This window comes from Varanus komodoensis, unplaced genomic scaffold, assembly GCF_004798865.1.
Source record: "Varanus komodoensis strain SLA01 unplaced genomic scaffold, ASM479886v1 scaffold6_1, whole genome shotgun sequence".
Taxonomy (NCBI): domain Eukaryota; kingdom Metazoa; phylum Chordata; class Lepidosauria; order Squamata; family Varanidae; genus Varanus; species Varanus komodoensis.
In genome coordinates this window covers 6,334,225-6,350,678 of record NW_025336345.1, presented here as the reverse complement: position 1 = coordinate 6,350,678, position 16,454 = coordinate 6,334,225, and the positions used below count along the sequence as shown (strand labels likewise).

Here is a 16,454-nt window from a genome sequence, read left to right as displayed (position 1 = left end):
AATTTGGGGGAAGCAAGAACAGAAATCGGCTGTCATGGAGGGGGCTGGCCACTAGGTGGCAATGCAGAGCTGAAAGCAAGCTTGCTTCTCGAAGGCGCGGAACGGAGCGACATCCAAGCACCCTGCACTTTGGGGCGGGGCTCCCTCCCTCGCCAGCGCCGGTGGGTTTCTGGGCCAGGCCGTGAGGGCAAAAGGCGGCCCTTGAGTTAATGAGCCGTTTCTGGTCCTCCCCCTCACTAATGGATCGAGGAAGGCGCGGGGAGGACAGAAAACCCGGCGAGAAGAACGGGGCAGCGAGCTGTTGGGCGCGTTCGGCTTAACTGGAATGAGTGATTGGCCCGGGAGCCCTTAAGAAACCCGTGCAGGCTTCAGCGAACTCGTGAGATCGCGTTTTCCTGAACAAGTGCAGAGGTGTTTGTTTCTTATGACTGAGTAACCACAGCTACACATCTGAGCAGCGGTGGGGGAAGAGCCCTCTAAAACCAAGGGCTTCCGTGGCAAATTACATCCAAGGTGTATCTTTATCTACCCCGAGACTTGGTGCCCTTGGGCTATAGTAAACAGGATTTCCATCGCCCCCAGTCAGCATGGCCGTTTTTGTTAGTTTGCTGTCTAGGTGGGCCTCCGAAGAAGGAAGGTTAGGTAAGGCGACTTTCCCCAGCCAATATCCCACTCGCCCTCCCCCAACGTGGCAACCTCCAGAGGTGTTGTTAAATTACAACTCCCCAGGGCATTGTAGATCAACGCATCTGGCGAGTTGCATTAAAACAATGAAGGAGCAACAGAAACACCATTTATTCCCCAGACTTAAAGGTGTACCGATGGGTGTCAACCACTGCTGGGACTAAGATAGGGAAATGAGGGTCCCTTCCCCCTACGTGGCTGCACAAAGGCTGCAGCTCCTTGCTATACTTACCTGGAAGTAAGTCCTGCTGAGATCAGTGTGATCACAATCCTGGGAGAAAAGGTATAGGACTGAAGGCAAGAGGGACTGGGCAAAGCTCATGCCCGCTTTTCCTTGGGGTGTGCTGCCTGCCACTGCCAGGTGCTCCAGGCAAGGACAAACAGTGCAGTTCTGTCTCCTGGGCTCATTAACGTTGGCAGCAAACAGCCTCTCCCACCAGCCAGAGCTGGCTGAGTGCCTGTGGGCCGGCTGGCCAGTCAGGGCTGTCAGCCCCTCCCTTTCCCCCACCCCACCGGGGATCTGAGAGAAGACCGGACTAACAGAGGCTCAGAGTTGGAGCAGCTCTGCCGGGCTTCACACACTTCCAGGGGAAAGAGATGGGAAGCAGGATCTGCAAAGGCAAAGGGGTCTTGTTTCCACCCCCACCAGCCTTTTTTGGGGCACTTCCATCAGGCCGACGTGGGGCAGCAGCAGCAAAAGTGGGGGCTGCCCTCTGGGAACTGCCTCCCTTCCAGATCTGCTGCCAGGGACACTAGATAGATCTGGACTGAGCTGTTTCAGAGCCTGCCTTGAACTGCGCAAGGAACCAGTACGTTGCTGTGGGGTCCAGCATGCTGTTCGGGATCTATCAGGCGTCTCTGGACTCTGCACTTTTAAGCACTTACGTGCCCCATCAGGACCTGTCGACCATTCCACTTGTCCCCCGATCTAAGATGACCCCCACTGAGAGGAAGACCAGGCAACCGGCAGCGCCGTCCCTTTCTGGATATGTATGACTGGCCCTCCAGTGTCAGAGGCCGGAGCGAAAACTGGGAGCCTGTGAGTCGCACACAGGCAGTTCCTGGCACCCCCATGGCCTGGCTTGGGGATGAATGGGATGGAGCCGCAGCACAATGGATCCAGCAATCAGAGTGAGCAGGTGCCTACTAGCCTGCCTTACTCACCGCTTGCCACAGCACTCATCCTGCTCGCAGTGTTGGCTGTGGCCCTCGTGACACTGCTGGGGAACATACTGGTGGTGCTGGCTGTATACACCAGCAGGGCCCTTCGAGCCCCACAGAACCTCTTCCTGGTGTCTCTGGCTGCTGCGGACATCTTGGTAGCCACCCTCATCATCCCCTTCTCCTTGGCCAATGAGATCATGGGCTACTGGTGCTTTGGGGGCCTCTGGTGCAGCCTCTACCTTTCGCTGGATGTGCTCTTCTGCACTGCCTCCATCATGCACCTCTGCGCCATCAGCCTGGATCGCTACTGGGCTGTCACCCGGGCTGCCCGGTACAACCTCAAGAGGAGTCCGCGGAGGATCAAATGGATGATTGGGGCCGTCTGGGCCATCGCTGCCTTTGTCTCCCTGCCGCCCCTTTTCAAGTCCACACACCAGGATCAGGTGTGCCTCTTGCATGATGACACTTGGTACGTGCTGGCCTCCTGCACCGCCTCCTTCTATGCCCCCTGTGTCATCATGGTTGCCGTCTACTGCCGGATCTACCACGTGGCCAAGCGCAGGACCTCGATTGTCATTGCCGCAAGGCGGGTGTCCTATCCCAGCCTCATCACAGCAGTCAAATGGGACACCCACAGTACCCAGCAGCCTCCAAGTGAAATGCAGGATGTGGTCTTGGAGCATGGCCAGCTTCCGCAACCGCAGCCCAGCTTGCCCCGGCTCCCTCGGCAGTGGCGGGTGGAAGAGGTTGGCAATAGTGGTGCCCGGCTTCAAAGGGCCCCAAGGCTGTCCTGGTCAATCCCCGCCAACCGGCAGAAACGCAGGAGCAGGGACCTGTCTCTGTCCACCAACAGGCTAGTGCAGGCCCGGGAGCGCAGGTTCACGTTCGTCCTCGCGTTCATCATTGGAGCGTTTGTGCTCTGCTGGTTCCCATTCTTCTTCACGTACAGCCTCGAATCCGTGCTTGGGGACGGATGCTGCATCTCCAAGCCCCTCTTCAAGTTCTTCTTCTGGATTGGCTACTGCAACAGCAGCTTCAACCCCATCATCTACACTGTCTTCAACCGGGACTTCCGCCGGGCCTTCCAGCGCCTTCTGTCCCGGGCCTACCCTCTGCCCTGTCGAAAATGAGGCTCTGGCCCAGAGAGCTGGTGGTGCCTGAGAGAAACGCAGTGGTGCACAGGTGCTGTTTGGGGCCTGGGTGCAAGACACAGGGAAGGGAACTGGAGGAGCCCAGGGAACGGGATAGTTTTGCCATCTGTTCTACTGATGAACTTGCAGTGAAGTGTAGGTGGCCTGTCTGTGGCATAAATGCCAACAGCCAGCACGGCTTTTGTGCTGCACCTGGACAGGACCTGGAGGGCTTGTTGGCCTGGTGAGGCTGCAGTCAGGCTTACACTCCTGCTTGCCTCTCCAGAACTAGGCAGCTGTGTGCTCACGGGGACTAAACACTGGGAAGGAATGGAGGGGCTGTCTGTGTACTTCAGTGTATACCAGCTTTCCCAACCTGGTGCCCTGCAGATGTTTTGCCTTCAATTCCCATTGACCCCAGCCAGCATGGCCCATGGACAGGAATGCTGGGAATTACAGTCCCACCCTTCTGGAGGCACCAGGTTGTGGAAGGCTGATATGTGCCACAGCTGCTGTATTCCCTGCTTGTGACTTGCATGACAGACTTGCAAAATGTTTGGCCCTTGCTGTGAGGCATGTGCTCTGTCTCTGCTAACTTGACCTAGCAATCCAACTAGGTTTACCCTGAACAGGCACAAAGGTCATCACTGTCTACCCGCACCATTCCCTTGTCACTGCTGCCCTGTGGGAAGGGGAATTCAGTGAGGTTGTGAGATGTAGGGGACCTATATTAGAGGGAATTCAGTGGGATGACTTGTTCCTGTTTAGGGACTGAAGACTTCAGTTGATTCTGCCTGACTGGCATCTGAAGGAATTGTGGAAACTCTAAGAACTTAATAACTGCCTTTGTGGATCCAGCTGAAGATCCATCTACTGGTTCAGCAGCAATGCTCTGTCTGCAACCAGGGCCAGCCAGATGGCGCTGGGAAGCTCACAAACAGGACACAATGGAGACAGAACTGTACCTGCTTGTTTGGTCAGGTCTCTAGTAGTAGCCACAGGCATCCAGCCTTTGAATGTTTTTTTCCTGGTCACCTGAGAAGCTGCATGTTTGTCCACACCCTCCCCTAAGAAAGCAGTAATAAAGAAGGGCTAGGCAACCTCATGGATGTCCTGAGGGCCCTGTGTTCTGTAGCTGAAGAAGTACTTCGGGCAAGGAGCCCGCAAGGTTCCAGGGAGCCCGTCCCACCACACAGTTGTGACTTTGCAGAAAAGGAGAAGTGTTGCTGTCTTCCCCAGCTTCCCGTGTTTGCACAAGGAAGAGAGGATACCTCCTGCAGGGTCAAGGGTGCTGCTGCTGGTGGTGGTGGTGGTGAACTGTTCTGTCACACAAAACTGCTGTTTTATCTTAGTTTCAGCAAAGAAACTCTTTGGATTCGGTGTGGGGGGGTGCTCATGCATATGTCCACCTCATCTGCTTCTTTGCTGATCAGAGGGGAGCTAGGAAACGCAAGAAGGAAACCAGATGCTGACCGGTGAGTCACTTAGCCGTCTGGATTTGGAAAGCATTACGCCAGATCTCTCTGCCTGGCAGATACCAGCGGTGGGCATTGAAAAATGGCCTTCTCCATCACTCAGGAGGTGTGCTGCCCTTGTGGACGGCTTTGACTAAGGCAAAGGTTCAACCGTGTTGGCGGCCTCTCTGGGATGTTTGACTGTTTCTTCTCAAAGGCCCCCAGGAGGTGACAGCTGGCATCTCTGTCCAGCAATGTTGCTTTCCTGTTAACTGCTGCAGCATTTCAAGTTGGAGGTTGAAGGGGCAGGCAATGCCTGCATCCCGCTATTTGGGAACACCTGACTGTAGCTGTTGCTCTCCTTGGTAGCAGTTGGTTATTCTGCAAGCTGGAGCTGGTATCACAGCACAGCAGCCTGCCCTGTCTGGTGCACCCCTCCCAAACAACAGATTAAGTGTTTTGCCACAAGAGTGACCCTATAGCTGGATAATGTAATATGTAAACTTGGCCTTCGCTTCCCAATAGAGTTGATTAACCATTAAGAATGCCTCTCCCCTGCCAAATATGCCTACCATTCAGCAGAAGGTGATAGCATTTTTATGCCTCAGGCATTGCCTACTGTATGACTGTAGAAGACTAAGACACAAAAACGGCTAATGCTTGCACAAAAGAAACCAGGAACTCACCGTTCCCTGTAAACAGGGCAGTCCAAGGGTGATGCAAACTGGGCAGGTATCCATGGAGAAAGGCCCTCTTAAACCCCTTGCTAATCTGCCCCAGTTCTAGAAGCCCAGAAGGGTTCTCAGCTCTGTACACGCCTTGCTGAGGGAGGCACCAAGGGAGCAGGTTCTCTGGCCTTGGATAACTGTAGACAAGGCCCGAAAATAAAAGTCCTGTCTTCTGGCACAGTGGCCCAGCTTCTCCATTGCCTGCCATGTTCCCAATGTCCTGCACCAGACAGGGCAGGTTTTCCCCCAGCTGGACCTTGGTACTCTCTCCTAGTCCTTATCTTTGACTAGGTTCATGAAAGGTGTCAGTGGTTCATCCCCCTCTATATAAGCCCTAAACCCCGGGCAAGTCTGCCCCAGAGATGTGCCCAAGCCAAGTGCTGTATTGATGTAGGATCTTCCCCACTTGATTTCACAGGGTTAAATATTTGCATATTCATTTGTGATGTTTTGTTCAGTCCTATTAAAGGTTTTGCCCAGTTGTGGATTTGGGATTTCACCCCTTCATGGATCAATGCAGCTATCACTGCTTTTGGTGAATGCCACGATTGTCTTTCCAAAATAGTGTGGGTATCTCCGCAAGGTGCCCCCCTTGTAGAAATAAGCAGTGGGTGGTGGGGGCGGGGGCAGAAGGCAAGGAGATGTGATGGTGGTGGGGATGGCATCCAGAAATTTGCTCTGATGCTTTATACCAGGGGTGGGGAACGTGTGGCTTTTGAGCTGTTGTTGGACTCCAGCTCCTATCAGCCCAGGCAGCACAGCTAAATAGTTGGGATGATGGGAGCTGGAGTCCAACAACATTTGGAGTACCACAGATTTCTTGGATTGCAGGTTAACCACCAAGTACGTGGTAAATGCATCAGACGTACCTTCCCCTGAGGATTCATTTGCCATCTGTCTAATTGTCCTCTCCCACCTATACAGCAAGCAGCATTCCGGGTGCTCTGCACAGCAGGCGGCTGATGTGTGTGAGGAGACTAGACGGACCGTGTGTTGCATCTCTTGCCCAATCGGCAGTTTTAAATGGGGCAAAGCAAACCTTCAGGTTGTATCCCAGCAACTCTGCAAGGAGGAAATGTTTGTGTGGCCCTTGGCAGAGCTGTAGGGAGCAATGTTTGTGCTATAAGGGGACCTTGATGTTTGTGCTGTAAAATGACAACGTGTATATTTGTGAGAGCTGGATGGGCTTGGGGAAGGGAAGAAGATAACATGTGGAGCCTCTTACATGCCATTGAGGTGCTCAGGTGCAAAAGAGAATGGGTTCCCACACTTTAACATGTCATATTAGCGAACACCGCTTATCTTGCAGGACTGCATCTGCTGAAGTGCCCTCCTGTTTACAGAGGACACAGTCTCAAAGCTGCAGGAACCCGGCCCTCTTTTGCATCTGTGCCCACCCCTGTGCTCACATGTCACAAAGGCAGAGCTTGCCACATGCTGTCTGAAGGATGGCTTTGGCCATATTTCCCCAGGAGATGATGGAGCAGGGAGCGTTCCACGCCCACACCACCTGTGCTCACCAGTTTGACTGCACCTATGAGAGGCACACTTGATGTCGCACTTTCACTGGCGTTATTGGCCCCAGGACCTCCTTGTTCAATGGCACCGAGTTTCAGGGCTGGCTGTGTCATTAGCTGGATGAAGCCTCCCCTTCAGGAAGCAGATGCTGGATGGCGGCAGAAGTGGCACTTCCCCAGCTGTTCCCCCGAGCCCCTTCGCTGCTTCCATCCATTTGAGGATGGGGCTTTCTGTGCCATGCAGCTTGTCCATCCTCCCCCACAACCACCCTCCCGCCCTCAGACATGTCAGAGGATGATATCCTGTAGTCAGTACTGCAGTCAGATTACGCCGCCAGCCCAGGCAGCTTCAGCGCCATTGTATCTTTCGCTTCAGGCAGCCAAATGTCTCAGGCCAACCCTGCTGGGCTTGCAGTAATGGGTTGTTTTTCTTTCTTCAAAACAAATGTTTTCCTGCTGTTTCTCCTGATGTGAGAAGTTCTGCCACTTAAGAGCCTGGGCTGAGAGAGAAGACCGCTCTCCTCTGTGGTTTTCCTGTGCCCCTCCATAGTGACGAGGGTTCAGTGAAGATCTGCTTGTTGTCGAACCCTCCCCCCGTTTTTTATTGTTGTTTTTTTGCATTGGTAAGGAACGCTCTGTATACTAGGGCAAAGAGGAGGGTCGTCTGGGGCAGTATTTGAATGTTTATCTCAATAACTCTCCTCCCACCCCACATCTCTGAGCTGCAGCCAGCTGGCATGGATAGACAATAGGGATAAAAATGGGCTTTGATGTCTGAATGGAGGGATGGGCCCCAAGGGAGCTGTATAGTTGAGGATTGTGCAAGGAGGTAGGAAGAGCAATATGTTCTCAGGATGTTTCTTGGCTACCCTTGACCCTCCTGTTATTTTCACCCCCCTCCGTACTCTCTGCAGTTTCCCTGTAGAGGTGTCAGTTTGGGAAAGAGACACTCTCCGTTTGCCAGCTGGCCCAAGGCTGCAGAAAGGAAACCTCAGCGCATGTGCTATGTGCTGTCTTCCTAGGCTGTAGATCCGGCTGCAGTGTGCAAAGGGTTAAATCAAGTGCCGGAGGAATAAAAGTACTATAGATGCGGCAAGATGGAGCTTCTCTACATGAGGCTTTTAATTCACTGCTTGCTTTACCAAGGATGCTGCTTCTACAGTCTTCAGCAAATTAAGCTTGAAGGCTTTATATTCCGCCCCCCCCCACACACACCGTTTTTCTTTTCTCTGCCTTTCTGTATGTTCCATTGCACAACCACAAGGAGGCATAATTGTGAAAGTACACCAGAATTTCATAGCACGATTTACAGATAACTGGACCTCTCAATCTACAAAGACACAGTGAAAATGGTGGCAAAGCATGAGCAGAGCCCTGGAGGAGGAGGATGTTGTGTAAAGCACAGGCAAGCCAACACTGGGAAGAATAGAAGTGCACTAGAAATGCTTTGTGCAGCAAAGCCCTGGTTCTACTAATGAATCCTTCCCTCTCTGCCCACCCCCCACTACTCTGAACTGCTCCCTTTTTTGCAATCACTGGGCAGTTGTAACTGTCCCCAGTTTTACTAAAGTTTGCATTAAATCAGGGGAGTTGAACCTTAGGCCTCTGGGCCAAATTTGCCTGCCTCAGGTTCCGATCCAGCTCTCTCAGGCAACCATTGCACCAATCCCGTTTCCTCCAACCACGGATTGTTTGGTGATTTCCTAGCTTTTGTGAAGTTCCCCTGCCTTTCAGTTCTAGATGACTGAAATGCCTCTTCTAAGACCTGTGCAATAATTTGTTTTGCTAATTTGCCCTTGCCCTTCTTCCTTTCAGCCCTGCCCACTGCTGGAATCCACCTCTTCCCCAGAGCTAATTTGCATTGGAATTGAGCCCATAGGCTAAAAGAGCGGGGACACCTCCACATTAAATGAGGTGGATGAGAGGAGCATGCTAGGCCTGCAGGTTGGGCCTAGAGCCAGCCCTGGTCCCAGGAACCTGCTGCTCGCCTCTTTGCAAGGCAAGCGCTGCCTCCATTGCACAGGGCCAGCAAGATGCAACTAAGGACCAAGGGAGGGGCTGGTGCTTGCCATAGGGGCTGCAAGGAGCTGGAAGCTGCTCACACCAAATTTGCCATCTAGGTCCTGAAGACCATGTGCAAATTGGGAGATGGAGAAAACAGGCTGCGAGGAGCTGGGGGTGGGCCTCCTCAGGAGCTTGGCTGGGACAGTGCTTGGATCTGAGAAAACTAGGCTGGCCCAGCTTCCTGGCTCAGACATGCAGAGGCCAGAGGCTGACTAATTTCCCCAGCTTTGTGGCTCAAAATAGACAAACTTGAAACATTGACCCTTCACCTTGCTAAAAACAGCTGTTGGCGCCATGGGAGCTGGATTCCACAGCCCACAGGGCCTAACTCCAAGCTCCTGCACTCCTTTTAGCTTCCAAGCCCAGTGATGCTGTAAGATAAGGAGTTGGGGCTGGAACTGTGGGACTTCTCTAGGAGGTTCAGCTCTACATCCATCATAGCTGTGGTCTGGCACAGGCCCAGGCCCAGGCTCAGGCTGGGGCGGTTGGTCTCCCTGTGATACCAAATACAAGATGCAGCCAGCAGCCCTTCGTAACATTTCCTGCCCTGTGTAATACTCGGCTACCAAAAGTGCTCTCACGCATTCGTGCTGAGGTGCCCTATGCAAAGTGGGAGGCAGACAGTCATCCTGTTTTGCCATCACACCACCCTAAAGATGATGGTGGTGCCAGAGAATCACTGCTGTGATTTGTCACCCCTGGTAAACAGGTTCTACAGGGTTTTGTATGGCTTTGGAAGTCTACTTTCCTAGAGGCTACAGACAGATGCCTGTACTTAGGGAAACTGATGCCTCTTTCTGGCTACTTCCAGCTCCTGCGAGAGGGGACAGAGTTCAGAGCTAGACCATGTCTTTGCAGGAGGTGGTCCCAGATTCTGCACAGGCATTTGCACTGCAGGGGGTGGAGAACCTGTGCCAATACCTCCAGGTATTGTTGGATCCAATAGCCACTGGTCTAGGCTTAATATCAGGGATGAGGAGGATATACACAAAAGCTGGAACTCCATTTTGCAATGGTATGGCTTGGGGAAAGGGACATGGGAGGGCTGTCTTGGACCCCAAGTGGGCCAAATCTGGCCCCCAGGCCTGCAGTTCCCCATGTCTCATGTAGACAGTATTGAACTAAATGGACCAGTAGTTTGACGTGGTATGGAGTTTCTTATGTACCTCTCATAAATTGTCTCATGCTTTCCTTGCTCTTAGCCCTGTTCATCAGTATCACTGACATTCCTTTCTAGCTTTTCCACACTTCACCCTGGAAATCTTTGGCCACAGGATAATATTGGCACCAGAAGCCCAGGTGGATGGTCAGAGGAGGTATGGTCAATGTTTGTCCTCTCAGTGTCTCTGAAAAAAGACTTTGGACCACCTTCATCTGTATAGATGGGAAGCATGGTATATCGATCATTAAAGTAACTTGAAACCATGGATCACAGACCACTCCTAGAACATACAGGACTAAGTAAGCCAAACATGCATGGTGCACTCTGCTTTCAAGCCAGTCATGTGCAATGGGCAGCCTCACAGAGAGCATCACTGAATGATGGGGTTCTTGTGACATGGCAACCTACCGTGTGTACCTAGTGCAGTGGTGGCGAACCTATGGCGCGTGCGCCACAACAGATATGCAGAGCCCTCTCTGTTGGCACGCGAGCCAAGTCACCCCAGCATCACCCTAGCAGCTGAGCATCAGATAACAGCACACATAGGGGCCATGCGCATGCTCAGAAAGAAGTAGCAGCACCAGGTGATGATGTCACCAGCCACAACTCATTAATCATGATGCATCCAAGCTTTTGCATGGCCGGTCAGTGTGCTGCCAAGGATATATATATATATATTTGCTTGGACTGGCTGTGAGTTGTTTTTTCTAAACTAAAACTTCATTATTCAGGTTTTATTGCAGTGTTGGCACTTTGTGATAAATAAGTGGGTTTTGGGTTGCAGTTTGGGCACTCGTTCTCTAAAAGGTTCACCATCACTGACCTAGTGGCTTGTCCTGTGGCTTGAGCACAGATTTCTTCCTGAAGAATGCATATTTTTCAGCATTTGGAGCTTAGAAGAAAAGGCAGGTAATGGGGGGCATGAATTACAGATTTATATATGCTGTGAAAGTGGGTAGGGAGAGAGTTTTGCCCTTTTTCATTACAAGAACCCTGGCTCAAGAGAAGCAGATTCATGAGATACCCAGAGCAGATAGAAGGATGCTCTTCATTATGCTGTGGAAAGCTAAACTATGGCATTTACTAACCCAAGACAAAGTGACAGCTTCAAAAGTAGGTTTGACAAATTCATGGGAACACAAGGCTCTTAATGCTATTAGTCCTGATGGCTTTGTATTACCTCCAGCACCAGAGGCAATATGTCCTTGTATTTCAGTTGCAAGGCAAGGCGATTTCAACAACTGAAACCAGGACAATTCTCCACACGATCAGACAATGTACTTACTAGAAATAATGAAAAGGCCACAAAACAGTGAGCAAACTTTTCAATTTTCCAGAGTTCATTAGAACTGGCTGGCAGGGGTGGGGGGACAGCAAGCATGTTGTTGAAACCTTGGAATTTTAAGTCATAATCTTCAGATACAATATGGGAAGAGATTTCAGACTTAAGCTGCGAACCTGGGTTTAGATGGAGAAAATGTCCGACAGTTCTTGGCATTCTCCAGCCAGCTAGGTAGAAAGTCCTCTTTTTCTTCTTCCTTTCTTCCCCCTTTTGTCTAATCATGCATAGGATTTTGCCCTTAATTAGATTAGGCTGTACTAGGTGTGTTGAAGGTTTCAGGTTGCGCCTAGGAATTATCGTAGGACTACTGTGAAGAAGAAATATGTACTTTAGAAAGGGAGATTTGGCTTTTAAAAGTCAACTCTGACACTTTGAATTGAGCTTGGAATAACCTGGAGGCCTGTGCAGCTGACAAACCATGAGCTTCAAGTAATCATATTGGTCAGGCCTAGTTAGAGGCAGCAGAAAGCTTCAGCAGGAGAGACCCCAGTGGTATTTCCATTTTTCTGTTGTTGGTCTGATTTTGGATTCCAAAGTCCAACAAGTCTTGGCATATGGAAGTAGTACAGCTACATCTTTTCTAGAAAATTTATGATCCTTTAGATCACATGCCTTGGCCCTTTGCAACACAAAAATGCCATGGCAGAGGGACTGGTTTTCTTTTAAAAATGCTCAGGCTGACAGATACAAGCCAAGAGAAGTTCTGAGCTGGATGCCAGAGCTTTGTCTTTTGGCAAATTTGAGCACCATGCAGGCACCAAGGCTTTTGCGAATGGGGCAGCATACAAGTGTTCCAAATAAATAAATAATAAATAAAGACTGGGATTAATATAATTCTGCCATCATAATTATGCCCGGGGTTTGGCACAACTGAAAATAGTTAACTGAATGTAAGAACTAGAGCAGAAGTGTAGAACTTCCACGCTGGTGTCCCAATCCAGCCCTCTGGAGGTCAGCCCAGAGGCCATGTCCCCTTACCTGCATTTCAGAGACATAACTTTTGTGTCACAGGAATATGGAAAACACTTTGGTCAAATTTGATTTGCTCACAGAGTATCACAAAACATGGGATTCCTGGCAAGGCTATATGTAATACACAGCTCCTTGGATAGGATGGTTAGCTCTTTAAGCAGAAAGCCACGCACCTGAGACATGTACTTGGTTGACAGATGTACTCTTTGCCACATAATGTATAGCAAGCATATCCTTTGTCAGAGTAGAAATATGAATGGTAGATGTAAACTGTATCTTTACATCTTCATTTGCAGATAATATTGTCATAGTTTGTGCATCCTTCTGAGGGTGTTAATTCTCTAATATTCTCTGTTCCTTCTGGACCATGCACATACATTTCCAAGCTTCTTGTCTTGTTTCTGTCACTGGCTAGATTCAGACAAGAGTAACACACAGTTCAACAACAACCCATGGTTCAGTGACCATCTGCACTCAACCCTTGAATTTGGGTTATTGTGTTGTCTGAACCCAGCCACTCATGTGTTAGGTTACATGAAACTTGAACCTTACTAGGCTGGGGATACCCCTGTTAACTCCACCAATAATGTATATTTTTAAAAACAGAATAGTCTCCCCAGCCTGGCAACTCCGCATATTGGCTGGAGGTGATAGGAGTTGGACTAGATCTGAAGGGCATCAAATTAGATTGGTGGGGAGGGGGGGTGATATAGAATCATAAAAGGTTAGAGTTGGAAGGGACCTTGAAGGCCATCTAGTTCAACCCCTTGCTGCATGCAGGAAACTTCCAACTACAACATCCCTGAGATGGGTGTCCAATTTCTGCTTAAATACTACCAGTAAAGGAGAGCCCAAGGCAGCCTGGTTCCACAGATGTTCTGCTCATACCAGTAAGTCATTTCTCCTAGGGTTCAGCTGAGTTCTACATCCTTGGTATTCTTTCCCACCCATTGATTCTAGCTGACCTGCTCTCTGAAGCATTAGAAAACCAGTTTACTTCATCTTCAGTATGACAGGCATCCAGTTACTTGAAGCTGGCTAGCTTGTCTCCCCTTAATCTTTGCCAGGCTAAACATACTTAGTTCTTTTAACTGGTCCTCTTAGGACGTGGTTTCTTGTCATGTAATGGAAGTGGTGCTGGGGAAACTCGGCAGGATTATCAGTGCAGTGGATGACAGTGACTGCTGGATGTGCACCACCACTCCACAAAATTTCATCAAAACAACAGAGCAACTGCACAATAAAAGCCTCAGCCGGAGGAACCCTGGCTTCAGTACTTCTCATCTCAGCCAGTATCAATCTACCCCCATGCTTGGAGTCTGTTACTGGAGATAGTGTGGATATGGTCTGCCCTCTGCTGTTCAGTGCTGTAAAAAATTAATAAAGCACCTCTTTGTTGGAAAGATGCATGTATTTTCCCCCTCCTCCAGAACATCTCTTTTCATCTGCTCCTCTTGAAGGAATATGCCTAAAATACAAATGTGGCCAGATTAGGCATATTCACCTTGGCACTCCTGTGCTAAATGCCAAGAACCACTCCTGCGCTTTCAGAGGCCACCCAGGCCCACAGCTTCCACGAGTTTGTGCATTCGAAAGGATATCTGTTCAGGCTCTCTGTACCCCTCAAGAATGACACAGGAAGTTGTCTGGAGTAAAATAATGCAGGATGTATGGAATGAAGGGTGGGGGGAATGTGCTTGTGCATGGAGAAGTAATGCGTGATGTCCGAGAAAGTGCAAGGCAGGGATCTGGCTGGCTTTCCGGTGCAACAGTGGGTGACCCCTCTAGTGAGGACATGGGGCAACCAGTTAAAATCGGGTAGCACTAGGGCAGAGCTTCCATTGTCTCACAAAAGGCAGTTTCAACAGGTGGCATCATGACTTAAATTGTTGGCTGTTTTATGGTGGACAACACACACAGCACAGGTTTGGTTTTGTTGTTTTACTCTTCGTACTCAGTGTCTAGTCTAGACATACATGCAAAAAGGGAGGATCAGTAACAGCTGTACAAAATGAGACAGACGGACGGACGGACATCTTGGGGTTTTATTGTAGAGGAATTGTACTCACAGGATTGCTAATGAACCTTACTTTGGATCCAGTCAAGGTAGTGAGTAACATTGGTGTAGACCCCAGGCTTGTTCATCTGTGCACACCCCAAGCCCCAGCTGACAATGCCGCGGAGGGTGGCCCTGCCTTGCTCCTCGCACACCAGGGGCCCACCGGAATCTCCCTGAAAAGAGGGTCGGGGGAGAACAGATCAGCAAAGGTCAGGCTCACGCACACTCCGCTTCTTACGTGGCCTGGCATGCACAGGTGCGATGAATGCCTCTGCTACCTCGGCTTCAAAAAGCTGCAATGAGTGGGCTATCCTTTGGGTGCCAGGATTCTGGCTCGGCTTCCCTCAGGGCTTTTATCAGCCCTGCTGGTTCTGCACTCTCTGGGCAGTTGCTGCTGTGCCTGTCCTGCACCCAAAGCACTTTGAGGTGCACAGGAACACTATTTTCAAAGGACGGCCACCCCAGTACCGGCAGTGGACCAGCTTTCTTCAGTGCTGCATTCAATAATCGAATAGCTTTTCCTGTCCAGTTACAATAAGTGAACGGATTTTATTAAGGGTAGGGAAGAAAAATAGGGTCAGGCAAACAATAAAAGATAAATTCAGTGTTCTCATAAATAATCCTCATTTAAGCATTCAATATATCCAACTACTGATGTGGCCAACTTGTGAAACTAGGCAAGGCACCCATGATAAATGTCTGCATTTGGGCTGAGTATTTTCACTTAAATTACTTGATTCTCAGCCACTATCACAACCTAATCCACCTGGTTTCCTTGCCTGGCCACCTAAGATGAAGGTATCCTTCAGTCCACTGGAGGGATGAGGGCTGGGTACCAACACCATACTGACCTCTTCCTGTCCACTTGGCAAAGCAAGCTTAGCGGGTGAGGAGAAACATAGAAACAGAGTGAGTCAGAAGGGGTCTCCCGGGCCATCTAGTCTGACCCCTGGCTCCAGCTGACTCCGCTCACGACATGCTCACCATGGGCATGAACACCCTCATCGATGGGGCCTCAGTGACCACTCATGGAAGCCCATTCCACACCCTTGGGGTCCTAACTGTCAGGAAGTGCTTCCTGGCATCTAAACTGAACCTTGGTTCCCTGAGCTTTGCTCCGTTGGAATGCGTTCTGTCTTCCTCTGCAGGGGAGAACAGGTCTCTACCCATCTCCATGTGACATCCCCTCACATATGTGTATGTCGCCAACATATCCCCTCTGAGTCTCCTCCAGGTTGAAGAGACCCAGTTCCCTCAGTCTGGCCTCGTACCCCATCCCCTGCAAACCAGCCACCAACCTTGTGGCCCTATTCTGCACTGACTCTAACCTGGCTATATCCTTTCTGTAATGAGGGGCCCAAAACTGAGCACAATGCTCCAGTTGCGGATGCACCAGAGTCGTGTAGAGTGGTAGTAATACCTCTCTCAATCTAGAAGCCACACTTCTGGCTATGCAACCAAGGGTGGCGTTTGCCCTCTTGACCAACGCATCACACTGCTGACTCATGTTTAGCCTGCAGTCAACCAGTACCCCAAGGTCCCTTTCACAAGTGCTGCTCTCCAGCCACTTGTCACCTAACCTGTACTTATGACACCTATTCCTATGCCCCAAGTGCAAGACCTTGCACTTACCCACATTGAACGCCATCCTGTTGTCTCCTGCCCACTTCAATAGTCTGTCCAGATCCTTTTGGATCTGGAGTACCTGCTCCTCAGTTGTGGCCACTGCTCCAGTTTTAGTGTTGTCTGTGAATTTGATCAGCAGACTGTTCACCCCTTCTTCCATGTCATTTATGAAAAGATTAAACAGGATCGGCCCCAGGACAGAGCCCTGGGGGACCCTGCTTGTCACTGGCCGCCATCCCGATGATTCCGCACTAATGGTTACCCTCTGCTTTTGGTCAGTCAACCATGCCCTCATCCATCAGACAGTGCATTGGTCTATCCCAAAATTCCTCAGTTTCTCCACCAGGATATCATGGGGCACTTTGTCAAAGGCCTTGCTGAAATCCAGGTATACCACATCCACTGCATCCCCTCCATCTAGCCATCTCGAAACCTTGTCATAGAATTCCACAAGGTTTGTCTGGCAGGACCTGTTTTTGCGGAAGCCGTGTTGTGTGGCTTTCAACCTCCCTTCTCTATCTAGCATCACTAGATCTCTCGCTATTATGAGCC

General features: G+C 50.4%; 2 protein-coding genes across 3 annotated transcripts in view; one reads left to right on the top strand and one right to left on the bottom strand.

Moving 5' to 3' along the window:
- The first annotated feature begins 1,285 nt into the window (after positions 1–1,285).
- LOC123034020 (alpha-2Da adrenergic receptor-like) lies at positions 1,286–5,659 on the top strand. Its single transcript, XM_044451047.1, has one exon. It carries the CDS (start codon positions 1,773–1,775, stop codon positions 2,976–2,978), a length of 1,206 nt encoding a protein of 401 aa, XP_044306982.1. The 5' UTR covers positions 1,286–1,772; the 3' UTR covers positions 2,979–5,659.
- An 8,585-nt stretch (positions 5,660–14,244) lies between these two features.
- The window catches only part of F12 (coagulation factor XII), a 17,313-nt gene continuing 15,103 nt past the window's right edge, over positions 14,245–16,454 (bottom strand). For both annotated transcript variants that reach the window (XM_044451060.1, XM_044451061.1), the window contains one exon: positions 14,245–14,449. In XM_044451060.1, coding sequence (XP_044306995.1) covers positions 14,294–14,449 — 156 coding nt within the window. In that variant the 3' untranslated portion in view covers positions 14,245–14,293. The remainder of the gene's footprint in view (positions 14,450–16,454) is intronic.

Excerpts from the sequence above, each read along its gene's own strand:
- LOC123034020 (XM_044451047.1), top strand. The coding sequence starts at position 1,773 with ATGAATGGGATGGAGCCGCAGCACAATGGATCCAGCAATCAGAGTGAG.